Source organism: Penicillium digitatum, chromosome 3 (assembly GCF_016767815.1).
Source record: "Penicillium digitatum chromosome 3, complete sequence".
Classification (NCBI taxonomy): domain Eukaryota; kingdom Fungi; phylum Ascomycota; class Eurotiomycetes; order Eurotiales; family Aspergillaceae; genus Penicillium; species Penicillium digitatum.
In genome coordinates this window covers 73,990-89,465 of record NC_089386.1, presented here as the reverse complement: position 1 = coordinate 89,465, position 15,476 = coordinate 73,990, and the positions used below count along the sequence as shown (strand labels likewise).

Here is a 15,476-nt window from a genome sequence, read left to right as displayed (position 1 = left end):
GCCCACCCGCGCAAATTTCGGGCAAACAGTGCTCAGCGCCGTGAACCTCGACGACCAACTCAATCCCGACAACCCTCCCCGTCGCTTTCCATAACAACATCAATATGGCTGACGCTGCTCCCCGTGGACGTGGTGGTTTCGGTTCGCGCGGCGACCGTGGTGGTGAGCGTGGACGTGGCCGTGGTGGCCGTCGCGGCCGTCGTGGCCCCAAGCAGGAGGAGAAGGAGTGGCAGCCCGTCACCAAGCTCGGCCGTCTCGTCAAGGCCGGCAAGATCACCTCCATGGAGCAGATCTACCTCCACTCTCTGCCCGTCAAGGAGTACCAGATTGTCGACTTCTTCCTGCCCAAGCTCAAGGATGAGGTTATGAAGGTACGAAACGGCACACTCATTTTGAAATTGGTGGATTCAGCGGGATTCGACCGGAATGCGACAATTCTACGCAATTGCGCAGTGGAAGCTCGAGCGGAACAACGAACACATCGAAACCAGACTATAAGACTAACGTCACTTTCAACCCACAGATCAAGCCCGTCCAGAAGCAGACCCGTGCCGGTCAGCGTACCCGTTTCAAGGCCATCGTCCTCATCGGTGACTCCGAGGGCCACATCGGTCTCGGAATCAAGACCTCCAAGGAAGTCGCCACCGCCATCCGTGCCGCTATCACCATCGCTAAGCTCGCCGTTCTCCCCGTCCGTCGCGGTTACTGGGGTACCAACCTTGGTGAGCCCCACTCTCTGCCCGTCAAGCAGAGTGGAAAGTGCGGTTCCGTCTCCGTCCGTGTAAGTTTCGTCTCGTGGCTTATCTCTGTTCTTGGTCCTTTTTTGGGGCTACTCATCTGCAGAGATGGTTTCTAATGGATGATAGCTCATTCCCGCCCCCCGCGGTACCGGCCTTGTCGCTTCCCCCGCTGTCAAGCGTCTGCTTCAGCTCGCCGGTGTCCAGGACGCTTACACCTCCTCTTCCGGCTCCACCAAGACCCTCGAGAACACCCTCAAGGCCACCTTCGTCGCTGTCGTCAACACCTACGGTTTCCTTACTCCCAACTTGTGGGCTGAGAACAAGCTCATCCGCAGCCCTCTGGAGGAGTTCGGTGATGTCCTTCGCCAGGGCAAGAAGTACTAGGTTACGGATGATGCATGATTTTTGTTCGACAATTCCAATGGGTTTCTTTTAAAACTTCTCCCTCTGTGTTTGGCGATTAAAAGATGGTTCGTGTGTGCGAGAGGCATCTCCGCACTACTCTGGATGTATTTATCACGGGGAGGGACACAAAATAGCGAAGTCCACGGGCCATTTGCCAGCCACACGGTTCTTTGCGCCGTAGTTTTATGCAGTAGGGTAGTAAGGGATTTCAAGTGGCAGGCATTCATTTTGCAACGTGCCAATCCATTGTACAAGCTCACTTTTTCGAAATGCACCCTACGACATGGAAATGACAGGTGTATGGATGGGTCACCCAAGCAGCTCAATGTGCAAACAAATTCTAGTCCAGTGTCTCCAGACTGTCATGTCTGGAATGGGCTATGGGATGCCACCATACGTATGTATCCCTGAAGCAACCTTGGGGAGAGACAGCTCATACCCCAGGTGTCTTAGAAGCCCAGCAGGGATGTTTGATGTACCCACATTGGGGCACACGAGCTGTCAAATTTAAGCAGGAATATATCTACAATAACGATCCAAGCAAAGCTTTCTCTCTTTGTTAAGCTCCTGTGGACGTTTGGAAAGACACTTGGAAAGATGACCAACAAGAAATCTAAAACATGGCATGAATGGGATTACAGTGATCTCTTTTATTTTTATATATACATCACGTGCATATACACTAAGCGGGTCGCCGGATTGGGTCTCCTTGTGCTTCAGCTCAATCAAGTCTCTTAGCCTCATTTCTAGATGTGGATTTTTGAGGGCAGCGTTCCCAAATGGACCCAAGTAAAGCAATCTCCCACAGCACAAGTCTTCCATTAAAGAGTTCGGATTACATATCCTAGACTTGTCACTCCGGGTCAGAATACATCATCAATGGTTCGGGCAAAGAACGCACTCTGTTGATGCAGGTTTGATCGCTGCATCGCGTATCTCATTTGTCGGGAAGAGTTCAAGAAAGGGCTCACCAAACAGACGAATTCTAGACGCCATCAATTATCAAGTCAATGGCTGATTAGTGCCAGACCTACCTTCCTTCAGCACTGTCCTTCATATTCCCTGTCAACGTTGTCGGTCTGAGTTGGACCTCCCTCCTGACCCAGTTAAGGCCCGCTCCTTCAATAGGCTCCTTCAGAGCCTGCTGCGATGGGAACCACCACGGCGGTGCCTCTAGTGCCTGCTAAAGCGGAATAACTTGTGTGACCAAACAGCTGGTTATTGCAGAATGCACCTCGGCCATATTTCCTAGCGCACCGGCTCATCGATCAGAAAACCAGCCGGCTTGAGCGCCTCAAAATAGCCCTTGATGAAATTGGAGTTGGTTTCAGGTTCACTCAGAATCCAATGCAAGGCAGCATTCGAAACGACCTTGTCAGACCTCCCGGTTATGCAGTCGGACTCTTGGTCAAGTAGTTGGCTATTGACTTCAGGCGACTCAATGTGTGGATAGGTCTTCTTTTAGGTGAGCCGTCGATTTCCACAATCCGTTTGACATAGGGACCCAGAGCCTATATGGAGGATTTCATCGATCTTGTTATCTAGGCCTGAAGATTATCATTTACAGACCTACCAGTAGGCTTGGGGTCTAGCTGGACAAGAAGCGTTTCAGTTGAAGTTACAACGAATGGGGCCACCTTTTCGCTGCAAAGGTTGTCTTACCAGATGTCTTTCTGCTCTTGCTGCTGTACTATGTTATCCGTCTTTTTTAGTCTGATCGAACACACCCAAGTTCTAGTAGGTTTAGAAGGTCATATCAGATGAAGTCTGTAGCCCCGACATCGGAGTCTTAGATCAACTGCCCAGGGGAGGTTCTGGGGGTGGACCTCCGTCGCGGGCCGTCACTAGCCAAAACCTAAACGGACAAGCAGATCGACGGGTCCTACCTCAAGGATTTGAAGTATTAGACCATTCCACCTTTGGAGGAACCAATGTCGGTTTGGCTATGTACGGTAGTCTTTGGGCAGCGACATCAGGCTAACTAGTACTGTTGCTAGTACTGTTTCTGGTACATAGAACGTTGTTTTTGGTTAGCATGTGCTAAAGAGATGAAGCGAAAGGCTTCTACATTCTACATAGCTCTGACGAATTGAAAGGCATATCTGACCATTCTACCGATATGATCGAAGAAATCAGTCCTTGTTCGTACAGTTGAACAATAGTCGATCATGATCCCCTTCGGTATTAAACTAGCTTACACTCTGACTTGATACAAAAAAAAGGTATTTGTCTTCATCACCGGCTTGGTGACAGTCATGAATAGCAAGCTCAAATCAGCTTTTCCTAACGATGCCGTCGATTCCATCGCGGCTGACTATAATTGGAAGAATGAGCAACTGCTCGTAATACCGTTAACTACCTTCTTGATCGGCTATATTCTCGGGCCTGTTATTTTTGGTCCATTATCAGAGACATACGGCAGGCGGCTGGTGATGATATGGACATTCTTGGGATATACAATCTTCACTCTCGCCTGTGCTATTGCGCTGAAGATTATGGCTATTGTTTATCCTCAGGCTATTTTTCAATATCTCTGCTTCTTCGTCACCTGTTGTCATAGGTGGATTGTATGCCGATGTATTTTCTGACCCGAAGACAAGGGGAAGAACGATGACTGGATTTGTGGCTATAGACCATCTTATGATCATCTTATGATTCTGGAGGTTGAAACACTTGAAAAGTTTGCTACACTAGGCCCTCAAATGAGACCGCTAATCTCTGGTCATGTCTTTAAGACTTTCGGCGCATATTTAGGGCGCTGATCAACTATCTCGCCAACGCGTATGGGTCCTATGCGAGTGCGTTGGCCGTTGCGAGCTGTACAAGAAGTGTATCCGGTGCGTTGCTGCCGCTTACTATGTCGCCGATGATTACGCGACTGGGAATACATTTATCATCTCGGGTGAAATGGTGTTTAAAGTCAGTATCAATCTATTAGATGCCAGTTTAACTTTTGTTATCCTATCTGGTGGCTACAAAGCTGACTAGAGAATGCGGTATTCACCCACTTGAATACTACCATGAGGATGTCCTAGTCTGCATCGTATCCGTACCCTTCTGCAAATCTATGGCAGAAGGCAGGGTGCTGTTTAGATTTTTTCCCATCGTGGTCGACGGATTGGGGCCAGTAGAGCTGGTCTACAAATTCTTCGTTCATCATATGTTCCATCCTAAGCGCGGAGATTCAAGAAAGCGAGCCTTGCCAGCTCATTCAGAATCAAGGCTCGTAGAGAGTCAGGATTATTTCGACGACACCAAAAGAAATACTAGAGCGAGCGCGCAGGATTGAACCGGAGCCTTCGATCAAAATCTCGGCGGATACTACTTGCGAGAATGGTACCTTCGCCGAGTACACGTTAACGCGACGAGAGCACGCCTGAAGAGAACTGGTGAGAAGTATCTTTTCCTCCTCCTCCTTCTCGTTCCCTCATTCATCTCTCACACACCTACCATCCTTTTAGCGATTGCTTTCATCCAGAATTTATTATTCTCTATCTTAAATCAACATGGAAAACCGCTATGAGCGTTCGATGCGTGAACAGTGGGAGACCAGCCTCATGGGAGCGCCGTTCTGGGACCGTGTGACAAGAGATGCCCAGGAGCTTGCTGCAAGTGAGGGACAAGGTATGTTTTTACATGTGCTGCATCTTGGTTCCATTGAATGCCTCAAGTGAAAGCGTGTGCCCGTTGATGTGCGCTTTGTGCTAATGATCTCATCTCCATTTAGCCCTAACTAGTGAACTGCCACAACAAGGCCCCACCCAGTCGCCTTCTAAGAAACCTGTTCAGACTGCAGTCACAAGTTCTCCCAAGAAGAGTTCAAAGAAGACTAGTCACTTCCAACTCTCTCAGCTTGCTTCTTTCAATAGTCTCCGGCTCCGAAACACCATTGACACCTCCCCCGCAGGGACCGATACTACAACCTCACCTGAGAAGAGTCCCGCAAAGAGTGAGAAGAGTTCAAAGAAGAATAGCCTACGTCTTCCAAGTCTATCTTCCTTCAAGAATCTGAGTCTCAAGCGCCGAGATCCCATCATCGCATCAACTGGGGGCATTGTTGAACTACTTCAGGAGACTCGTCCTTCAATCCTGTCTCCCTCTACTTTCCTCCGGCCTGAATCTCCTCTTCCTCCCATCCCCAAAGCCCCTCGTCCTGTTTTTCGGTCTCTCTACAGAGGAAACTCTGCAGCCGACTTGGACATTGCACTAACCAGGCCTCCTGGGGGCTCTCAACCCCTCCCCATAATTTCTCCTAGCCGACCCAGCATTGTCAGTTTTCAAGAGTGGCTTGAGAGAGAAAGTGATCCTCGCCCTGAAACTGAAAAGGTGACCGCTCCTCACCTAGCTTACCGTTCCCGCATTAGCTTGATGGCTCACCTCAACGATGGTGATACCTGGGATACTATCTCTCGCACCCGTTCAGTCCTAGAACTGAACATGTTTTTTGATGCCCGCAAGGTGTCCTCCCGCAAGAGCCTTGTTGATCTCAATGATGACCAGAGTATTAATAAAACTACCATAACTGACGATGTCATCATGGTTGACAAGTCCACCATGACCGAGCCTGACCTCGACTCTTCCAACACCCCCCACACCACCATGGTCGACAAGGCCACCATGACAGACTTCGAAATCGAGAGCTCTGTCACAGAGAAGGCCACCACGGCCGAGATTGAGACTCTGGGTTCTGCCGCCGAAAGTTGGCCTGCTGACAAGGGCCCTGTCGAGATTGATCTCAGCACGGAGTGTGCTACCAAAGAGCTGACTACCGGTGACCACCTGATCACCGAGGCCGCCGACAACAACGGAGCCCACCACTCCGCCAAGAAGCAAGAGGGGGAGATCAGAATCTTCATTCTCACCCTGGAGCAGGTGCGGCCCTTGCTCGAGTTTCGCAGCCTGCGTGTGCTGAGGCTAGTTGGTATGATGAAATCATACCAGCCCATCATCTGGCAGGCGGTGTGGTTGAACCCCCAGCTCACCACCCTCGAGCTGGAGATGGCAGTCGGCTTGGACATCAACAAGCCCGAGGGTCCAAGTGGCTGGGAGCCTATCAAGAAGGGGTGGGTAATGAATGTGAAGTCGCGTGCCGCCCCCGTTTACTAGTCAGTTTTACCGAACTCAGAGTTATGTGAAAGCGAGAGATGTGACATTTGCTAACCTGACTGAACTGTAGTGGCCAAGGTGACGGTGAGATCTCGAGCAAAATCGGGTACGGTGAGTACCTTGACAAGTACTGCATCGAGAAGGGAAAGATGCTGGCCCTCTGCACCCGGTGCCCCGTTCCTCCCTACTTGCCGGTCAAGCACCTCACCTTGACCGGCTTCGCCGTGGATGGGGACTCGTTCGGGATGTGGTTCCGGAACCTCGAGGAGGTTCACTTCAAGAAGGACTGCATCGACTGCGGTTTCTGGTTGTCTCGCGCCCAGCGAGACGTTCGAGTTCGCCACTCGAACGAGTTCGGAGTGGCCCGGGGCGAGGATGGGCCCTCCGGGGCTTGCTCCACCGAGGAGCTCGGCGAGGAGGAACTTGCTGACCTCACCGCTGCGGTGAGAGGCCTGGGGGCCTCGAAGATGTGAACGGACGGTGTCTGTGTTCATCGATGGCGGCACACTCACCAGAGCCTTCCCCAGGGAGTTCTGGGGAGTGTGGCGCCCGGAAAATATTATTATCTGTTTGTGTACGAGTAGAAGAGAAAGAAAACGCCCCCCCCCCCCTCCCCCCAAAAGTTTTTTTTTAAAAAAAAACACCGATGATTGAGTCATTTTTGCTTCTTATGTAGAGTACGGAATAAATGGAATACGTGTAAAGTAGTAGAGCAAAATCGAAACATCAACATCATCATGCCCATATCTCACAACTCACACTAAAGCTGAAATGAAATTAAGAGAGAGGTGAAAGTGACCCGCAAGTGAGAGATCCGGTAGTCAACTTAAAAAAGAAGAGAAAACAAATTTGCCATCACCTCAAATCCAATCTGAATGTTAATGAATACTTACGCACCCTCTTCGTCAGAAATGCGAATAGCTCCCTCGTTGCCGACACCATGGGACCAGAATCCCTCCATGTAGAGAGCACTGCAGTTATTAGCATATCATTCCATCCAAATGTTCGGTTTGAAACTAACATTCCAGACGCGCTCTCATGAGCCAACAAAAGCCAGTATCCAAGAACGCCTTGCGTAAAAACATCCTGTATAGCGAAGAGGATGGTCTCAGTGTCAACGCTCACCCTCAGCGCAAGAGCACCCGCCGCAAGGGAACTACTCAACATTAGCATTCCTATTGGGTTGACTTAATGATGCACTTGTGTCGATGTATAACTCACATGGGGAATAGAGCTAGCATTGCAATAGCAGAACCAGAAATAGACCCGAAGAACCGTTTTGTCTGAGCATCCTTGCCCTTTGCCGCTCGCTGCGCGTGGAAGCCTATATGGTGAATCACGACCAAGTAGGAAATACACGTGAGGGTCAGCCAGACCCAGCGCTCGCGGCCGTGGCCTGCAAATATGCCGAATAGAGCAGTTACCAGCATCATCAGGTGGGCGACAATGGCGATGAGCAGGTTTGCGCCTGGCAGGCCGGATAGAAGAGCGAAGTTGATGAAGAGCAGGGGCGTCGTTAATGCCCAGTTTACATAGCGCAACCATAAGACCTGGCGGATGTAGTCTGTGTGAGTGTCTGGGACATGTTTATGGGACTCGTAAACTCTGGCGTGTTTGGTTGTTATGCCTTGGCCTGTTGAAAGGGCCAGGTAGACAATGAAGGAGATGGTGGTTATAATGGAGGTTAAAATATGGAAGATTCGTTTAGGCTGAGTAGATTTTAGATATCGATATTAGAGAAGATAGGGGCATAGAAAGAGAGTAGTACTCACAAGAGGAGCACGAGCAGCCAGAGCATAGAACACTAGCGAGGAGATGCCCATCAACACAGTGACAACCCTACAAATGTTAGAACCATTAAGCAACTAAACATTGAGAATATCTACGTACCATAAAGTCCTCTTGCCCACATCATGAAGTTCCTGGTAAACCTCCGATCCCGGAATGACAGTGGGAATGGGCGCCACTGAAGACGTGGTGGCCGGGGCCGTTAGAGTAGCAAACTGATCAAATGGCGGTTGAATCATGGTGAATTGGAGAATATGAGTAAAGGCTGAACATCCGTGAGAAGAAAAGCAAGACTATATGGGCATGACGATTGTTACATCAAAACAGGATTGAGGGGGATGATTGGGACAACCGTCATTGACTGAGTACTGTCGTCATAGCCAATTAAAACATTCAACGACATAGTACGGAGTACATTGGACTAAATAGACTAAATACAAAAAGATGTTATACATGGATGATTTCCTTTCAGCTTGGCTTATTTTAGGAATGTTTGGTGATGATCGGTTGCACTGCAGCTGCAGAATGGGCCATGTCCTATCAGGGGATGATCGATATAATACATGAGATGTAAGTAGACAGATTTGTCCCGTGCTCTAGGCGTTTGCCTTATGTATCACTGCATCACACCGGTCGCAGATTGCATTTTCAATCGCCACCGGCTCCGGAATGGCGTACCGCCAGCACCGTGGACACTTGGAGGCCTGTGGCGCGTACACATACACCTTGCCCGGTTGGCCACCTAGTTCAAATATCTCCTCATATTGCCATTCAGCATTGTTAATCTCGGCTGGAAGTGCTTCACTGGGGGATCCTAGGGTGATGGAAGACACAATGAAGAGATCAGGTAGCTCCGACAGATACTGCTGGAATAATTCAGAGTTGCTAGGGAGCACAAGGTGGACAAAGGATTGCAGGGAGGAGCCAAGTTGCTTTTTGCTACGGGCCTGCTCCTGCAAGGTCTTGATGGCGGAGTGGACCACGGTCAGCTCCTGGTAGGTGGTGTCCAGGGCTATATCCTGCCACTCCGGAGCTGGGGCGGAAACGATACGCCGCAGGGGGTGCTCAGATTGGGTGCGGATGGACTCGGGAGTATGTTCCCAAGTTTCTTCCACAAGCACAGGTGTGATGGGACCCAATGCCTCTTGAAGATGATTGTAAATGTAGAACAAGGTTGTTTGTGCGGCCCGGCGACTCGTGCTATCTTCACCGAGGGTGTAGAGTCGGTCCTTGATCGCCTCCATGTAGAAAGCAGAAAACTCGAGGTTGGCCCACCGGTTCATCGTGCTCACACCCTTGTAGAACTCGAAGTTGTCACATGCCTTCTGCGACGCGAGTACCATGTCCGAAAGGTGTTTGAGTGCAATTCGATCGACCAGCTGCAGCCGTCCGTATGGGACAATGTTTCCTGGATGGAAATCGGCAAGGGCACCCAGCAACAACTTGAAGGTGACACGAAACTTGTGGAGACTGGTGTTGACAGTCTGAAGTACCTGTTTTCCAATCACCACGTCGCGCGTGTAGTCGCTGCTCGCCGCCCACATGCGAAGCGCATCGGGACCAAGAGCGTCGTACACGGGTTCTTGGTTCTCCGGTTGCTTCTTTCCTTTGCTTTTGCGGGGTTTAAGAGGAGGCAGCAGAGTTCCATCCATGATGGTCTGCGGGTACATCACGTTGCCAATCGACTTGCTCATTTTCCGCCCATGTTCATCCAGGGTGAAACCGTGGGTGATGAGATTCTTGAATGGCGCACCAGGCGTCGTGGATTGACCCGAGCCGTGCTGGTGTGAGATGTATGTGAGAAGCCCAGACTGAAACCAACCACGGTGTTGATCGGTACCTTCGAGATACACGTCCGCTGGATGACTCCGACCTTCCATAGGAACATCGATTTCTGCCCAGCTAGTCCCACTGTCAAACCAAACGTCCATAGTATCCGTTCCACGTCGATACCCCGCTCCAGCCTCGTCCCGCAAGGACGGAGGAATCCATGCAGCATCGTCCGCACTGTCAGTCCACCAAGCATCGATTCCCCGCTCTTCAATTGTGGCCATGATGTGTGAAACACTATCTTTAGTCAAGACGGCCTCTCCAGTGGTCCTGTGATAGATTGCAGGAATTGGAACGCCCCACGCGCGTTGACGCGAGATACACCATTCACTCCGATTCTTCACAAAGTTCTCGAGTCGGTGCTTTCCAGTCTCGGGGACGAACCGGACATCTTCTAATGCTCGAAGAGCACTGGTGCGGATATCGGCCACATCGGCAAACCACTGCTCGGTTGCCCGAACAATGATCGGGAGCTTTGAGCGCCAGTCGTAAGGGTACTTGTGCTCGTACTTATGTTGGGCAAGCAACTGACCACATGATTCCACCCATTCCAACACTGCGGTGTTACCTTCTCCCAAGACAGGCTTTCCGGCTAAACGTGTAGGATCGAGAGGCATGGCTTTGTCTGTGAATTGGCCCTCATCGTTGACGGGAGCGAACACAGGAATGCCACGTGCAAGACATGCTTCGTAGTCGTCCATTCCATGACCAGGCGCGCAGTGAACCATGCCAGAGCCAGAATCAGCAGTCACAAAGTCCGCAGCGAAGATTGGCTGTGGCTGAGCTTCGGGTCCTTTGAAAAGAGGTCGATACGTAGTTTGCTCTGCTAGCTCGGATCCCAAAATAGACGGCACAATGACAGAGAGATCTTCTTTCAGCATACTCTGGAGGTACTCAAACCGCGCTTGAGCGATAAGAAGATGGCCATGTTTTTCCGACAAGACAATAGTGTATTCCAACGACTCGCTGACTGCAATGGCAGCATTGGCAGGCAGCGTCCAGGGAGTAGTGGTCCAAATCACAGCACTCACATCCTTTCCACGGAGAAGAGGATTCTCAGAGAGATGTGTGGGGATGTCGACAAGAGGGAACCTAACCAGGGCAGCGGTCGAAATATGATCATCCTTATATTCCAGCTCTGCTTCCGCAAGAGCGGTGCTCGTTGAAGGCGACCAGTAAACCGGCTTGAACTTTCGGTAGATGAGGCCTCGGTCCACCATACCCCGGAAGATACCCAACTGTCGCATCTCGAATTGTTTATCCATGGTCTTCCAGTGATTCTCCCAGTCGGCCATGACCGCGCAGCCACGGAACACTTTCATCTGCTCCTTCACGGTTTGTCTTGCCAGTTTCCGCGCGGAAGTACGAATTACAGCGGCGCTGACTGATCCGCTTGCGAGATCCTCGTTTCGCAGGCCTTGGAGCGCTTTGAGCTCGATCGGCAGTCCATGGCAGTCCCATCCCGGCACGTACCGCACCCTCTTCCCGCGACCCAATTGTATACGACAAATGATATCCTTCAAGATCTTGTTGAGCGCATGTCCGACATGGAGGTCACCGTTCGCATATGGTGGACCATCGTGCAAGACGAATGGTTGATCGGCGGGCCTTTCGCGGCGTTGCCAGGCGTAGAGATCATCGGTGCATCGTTTCAGGTATTTCGTCCGATCGACAGGCGATACACGTGGAGGGAATGAGGATTTAGGAAGTTTCAACGTCGAGGTCCATGAGCGGGGTATTGACCGCGCCAGTTCGGGCATTGTCCAGCATATCCCAGAGAATGCTAAATGGGAGGTTAAGAAGAGAAGAGTCTTGGCGTTTTCCAAGATATGGCTTCTGCCCAAAGGGGTTTAGACTCCGCCCTGGTCTATAACCCTGATCTCCTACATTCCTACACAGTCAGACCGTATGGTCGATTCGATTCTTTCGTCAAGAGGTTCACGGTAGTTTTCAAGTAATCAAGAGGGTCGTGAATTTCAGCCTCGTCCCTGCGGGAGTAAAAGTTTGCAAGTGCCTGTTCCCTGCAGTATCCGACAAGGTATGGTACGATCAATGAATATTCACAACTGCAACAAAAATGACTTGAACAGAAACTTCACTGAACATCCGACTACCCTCAAGATGTCCTTTAATAAGGGATCTACTAAAATAGTGGTATACTTATTCTCGAGAGTTTCAAGACCCTATTTTCGACCTTGTGTTGCAACACAGAATTCGACATCATCCTCAACTTCTTTGGGGTCATTATTTCTCCCGAATACTTCATGTCTCTGTTTCTCAATCTTCCATCTGAGCTTGGGATGCTCATTATTGGGCATGTGCTCGACGCCCCACTCAGCCCGCCTCGGGCTCCTTTTGAATCAGATGGAATCACACGATGACCTTAAATACCAGGCATAGGTTAACAGAGGTGGCAATGCTTGCTATAACCAGCAGAGCAAGCCCAGCTCTTCAAACAGTCTGTCTCTTCTCCTCAGGAATCACCAAACTTTGACCAGGACTCGAGTGATCCTCGGACGCAAGTCGACTACATTCTTTTTATCTCAGTGTCAAGGATGACTTGCAAATCTTTCCGACATGACTGTCAGTTCATTGTCCCACAACTTACTTATTGACTCTCCGTGTGAGTGTGAGTCTTTTTGGCCACATTATTGAGAAGTGCATTATCCGTAGCCAACTCGGCTATGGTGGCCGGCTAGGCTTCCGCTGGTTCTTCTACGCGGCACTAGAACGGTTTTTCCGCTAAGGTCCTCCAGGAGAAACTCCCCCCCCCCCCCCCCCCCCCCCCCCCCCCAAAATGGAAGAGGGGTCTTCAAACTATCCCCAAAAATCGAAGGAATTCGAGGACCGGAGTGTCCTAATAGTTACACTTATTCACGACTTCCAGTCTGTGGAACTAGAACTTCCCTTCCCACCAGAAGATATCACAAACAAACAAGTCGAGACAGCATTAGGGTCTGGATTGGGGAGACTCGAGTGAGATGATGATGATGATGATGATGAATTCATTGACCCGATTTAGCTCGCTTTACATACATGCTGCTATGCGGGGGTTGCGTCCCAGAGCCCGCTCCCGACGATAAATGGTGGCGCATTCCCAGTATGCAGATCCACCCTGTGAGCAGGACTCGATTTCTCGAGGTCCTGCCACCTGAAAAGTAAGGCCACAAACCGGCCGGCGTAATGCAAACAAGACAAAAGAAATAACGTAAAGAAAGTCAATCCATTACTCGAGTGAGATCTCCGGAGACATTTTCATCATATAAATCGCGCCCGGAGTAGCTCTGTCGATACCTGGAGGTCTGGATAAGCGATCTTCTTCTTATAAATTATCAGACTTCCGAGTGAGGACTGCCTCTCCATGAGCGTGTTGGCGTGTTGGGACCATCCGGACGCTTGTATATACAACTCTATTGTGAATCTGATACTGTAGCTTGGTTTGCTCGCTTACATTTTCTTACCGATCCAGGATCTAAATCGGATCATTTGCGCACGAATGGCAGACATTCTGTGGTTCGGAAACAGATGAAAAAGATATTGCTGAGAAAAAATGTGCGTATTACTTGCTACATCTGTGAGCGGATAATCTGGTGAGATATTCACGTTGTGAATTTAGTACCTCTCACTACTTGTGATGGCTTGACTGCCAAAATCTTAGCTAAAATCTCCACTCGAGAAGCCGTCTTGGACATAGCAGGCTGCTAAACTTGCCTTAATCCACGATCTCATCGTCGAGTTTCCCAGCTAGTCTAACACTTACAGGTGATTGTACCGTTACTTGACTACAACAAGATCAGGCTCGGAGAAGCAGTTGAGTCGGGATAGTTTTAGCAATTGGAAAAGATAGGGGAAAGTCAAGGAACCCAAAATGCCGGAAGCAAGTCGTCTATGGCATGATAAAGACCTGCAATTCTTTGATCGCACCGAGTACACTACGGGCTCTAACCAGCCATGCTGACTCTTATCTACAAGCTGTGTTAGGGCTAATGGGCTTCTATGTTGATCGAGTGAAGCATTGCATCTTGGATACCTTTATTGCTACCATCGGCTATATACACCCTGCTTCCATTGAGGGGAAAGTAGAGACATAACATCACTTCAAGATAAATTGAAGGATGGAACGGGCCGAGGGCCCGAATGCTTCACCTCACCAGCTAATTTGAGCTTTTCGATTCGATATGAAAGGATGTCGTCCCCCGGGTTCCCTACCGGATATCCTTCGGGTTAGCGGGGCCGGGACAGGGATCAGTTGCATCGACAACATTGTTGGATAACGTAATTCCCAAGCGAGCTGGCCACCCCAACCAGCCTATTAATTTTAAACGCATTTATTTCAACCAAAACTCCATCAGATTCAATCAGCTAAATTCTAGGTCTATCTGGACATGCATCTCTTCTATGGCCCTGATTTCCACATGCACCGCATTTCGGTAATGCCCTTGTTCTTGGTAATAAAGGTGCTTCCCTGTGCGCGCGGACCTGGGGGCGGGGAGGTTCAATCACTTCCTCTGGTTGCACAATTAAAGCAGTAGCTTCCTGAACTGATAAGCCCTCTGTAGCAGGTATCTGCTTTCGAGATCGAGTTTTTTTCTGCTTCTTTTTCTCGTTTTCCGATCGTAGATCGTGAACTTCTTTCTCAAGAATCGCTGCTGGTTGCATCGTCATTTGGCAAGCTTTCAAAACCTGGTTTATCGCTGAATTGAGTGGACTTGGCGGGCTTCGGGATCTTTGACGAAGTAATGCTTTGATTGAGGATGCTTGTTTCAATAATTGAATGTGATTTGGTGGTGTTTTTGGCTCCCATTCACTACCTCGACTAGAAAGTCGATATTGACCATTTGTCCGTGAATAAGTCGATGGAATGAATAGTTTTTCAAGCCATCGAAGGCCAATTTCATCAGAGGTCCATCCATTAGGACTGACTTCAAAGCGCCAATCATTTGGAATATTGTCGAACCAAGATTCAATGAATACTTTGCCTTTGAAAATAATGCATGGTAGTGCCCAACCTGAAGCATTTGTACATTCAATTGCAGTCACCCATTCGCGATTTCCAGGTTGTAAAAGTGATCGCCGACCGTAGTATTCAGATCTCGTAATGACTTTAGCAGTTGCGGTTAATCCCATTGCAAAACCAGTCTCATCGAAGATATCAATGTCATCGTTGTCAATGCCGTATTGAAGAATCGTTTTTTGAACAAGTGTAAACTATTCACTAATGATTTTTGGATCTTCACATTTAGCACGTTCGTAATTGTAACGTCTGGAGAGTCTCGAGGATAGATTGGGATGTCGTTTAATGTAATTAATGACCCAATTCTTGCCGACTGTAGATGATGGGTTGATTCCGCGATGCGAAAGTAGAACATTCGCCATTTCTTGCACCATTGAAGGTCGTGGAGCTGGACCACGAGCGTCCATAGAGAATATCCATTTTTCAAGTGATTCCTCTTCAGTCTCACTTAATTTACGAGAGTTGGCGCGAGAAATCGCGCGGTGTTGTATACCATTCAGGCGGGTAGAAAGGGTGGATCTTGGGACGTTAAAACGGCGCGCCACTTCACGAATTGAAGAGATTTCTTGATTCTTAAAGGCCTGGATAGCTAG

The 15,476-nt window shown here is 49.5% G+C and overlaps 4 protein-coding genes across 4 annotated transcripts; 2 read left to right on the top strand and 2 right to left on the bottom strand.

Annotated features, from left to right (window-relative positions):
* Positions 1-104: 104 nt before the first annotated feature.
* Positions 105-1,124, top strand: Pdw03_7603 (40S ribosomal protein uS5; the record flags this gene model as incomplete). The annotated part of the gene is made up of 3 exons (XM_014677275.1): positions 105-371; positions 524-781; positions 867-1,124. The coding sequence occupies 3 exons, from the start codon at positions 105-107 to the stop codon at positions 1,122-1,124; spliced, it is 783 nt and encodes a 260-aa protein (XP_014532761.1).
* A 3,527-nt stretch (positions 1,125-4,651) lies between these two features.
* On the top strand, positions 4,652-6,724 carry Pdw03_7602 (uncharacterized protein; the record flags this gene model as incomplete). The annotated part of the gene is made up of 3 exons (XM_014677274.1): positions 4,652-4,769; positions 4,873-6,250; positions 6,322-6,724. 3 exons carry the CDS (start codon positions 4,652-4,654, stop codon positions 6,722-6,724), a joined length of 1,899 nt encoding a protein of 632 aa, XP_014532760.1.
* Positions 6,725-7,140: 416 nt separating this feature from the next.
* On the bottom strand, positions 7,141-8,278 carry Pdw03_7601 (Opsin, putative; the record flags this gene model as incomplete). Its single annotated transcript, XM_014677273.1, has 5 exons — positions 7,141-7,222; positions 7,273-7,407; positions 7,473-7,960; positions 8,024-8,090; positions 8,142-8,278. The coding sequence occupies 5 exons, from the start codon at positions 8,276-8,278 to the stop codon at positions 7,141-7,143; spliced, it is 909 nt and encodes a 302-aa protein (XP_014532759.1).
* A 357-nt stretch (positions 8,279-8,635) lies between these two features.
* Positions 8,636-11,629, bottom strand: Pdw03_7600 (Isoleucyl-tRNA synthetase, putative; the record flags this gene model as incomplete). The annotated part of the gene is made up of 1 exon (XM_014677272.1): positions 8,636-11,629. One exon carries the CDS (start codon positions 11,627-11,629, stop codon positions 8,636-8,638), a length of 2,994 nt encoding a protein of 997 aa, XP_014532758.1.
* Positions 11,630-15,476: the final 3,847 nt, after the last annotated feature.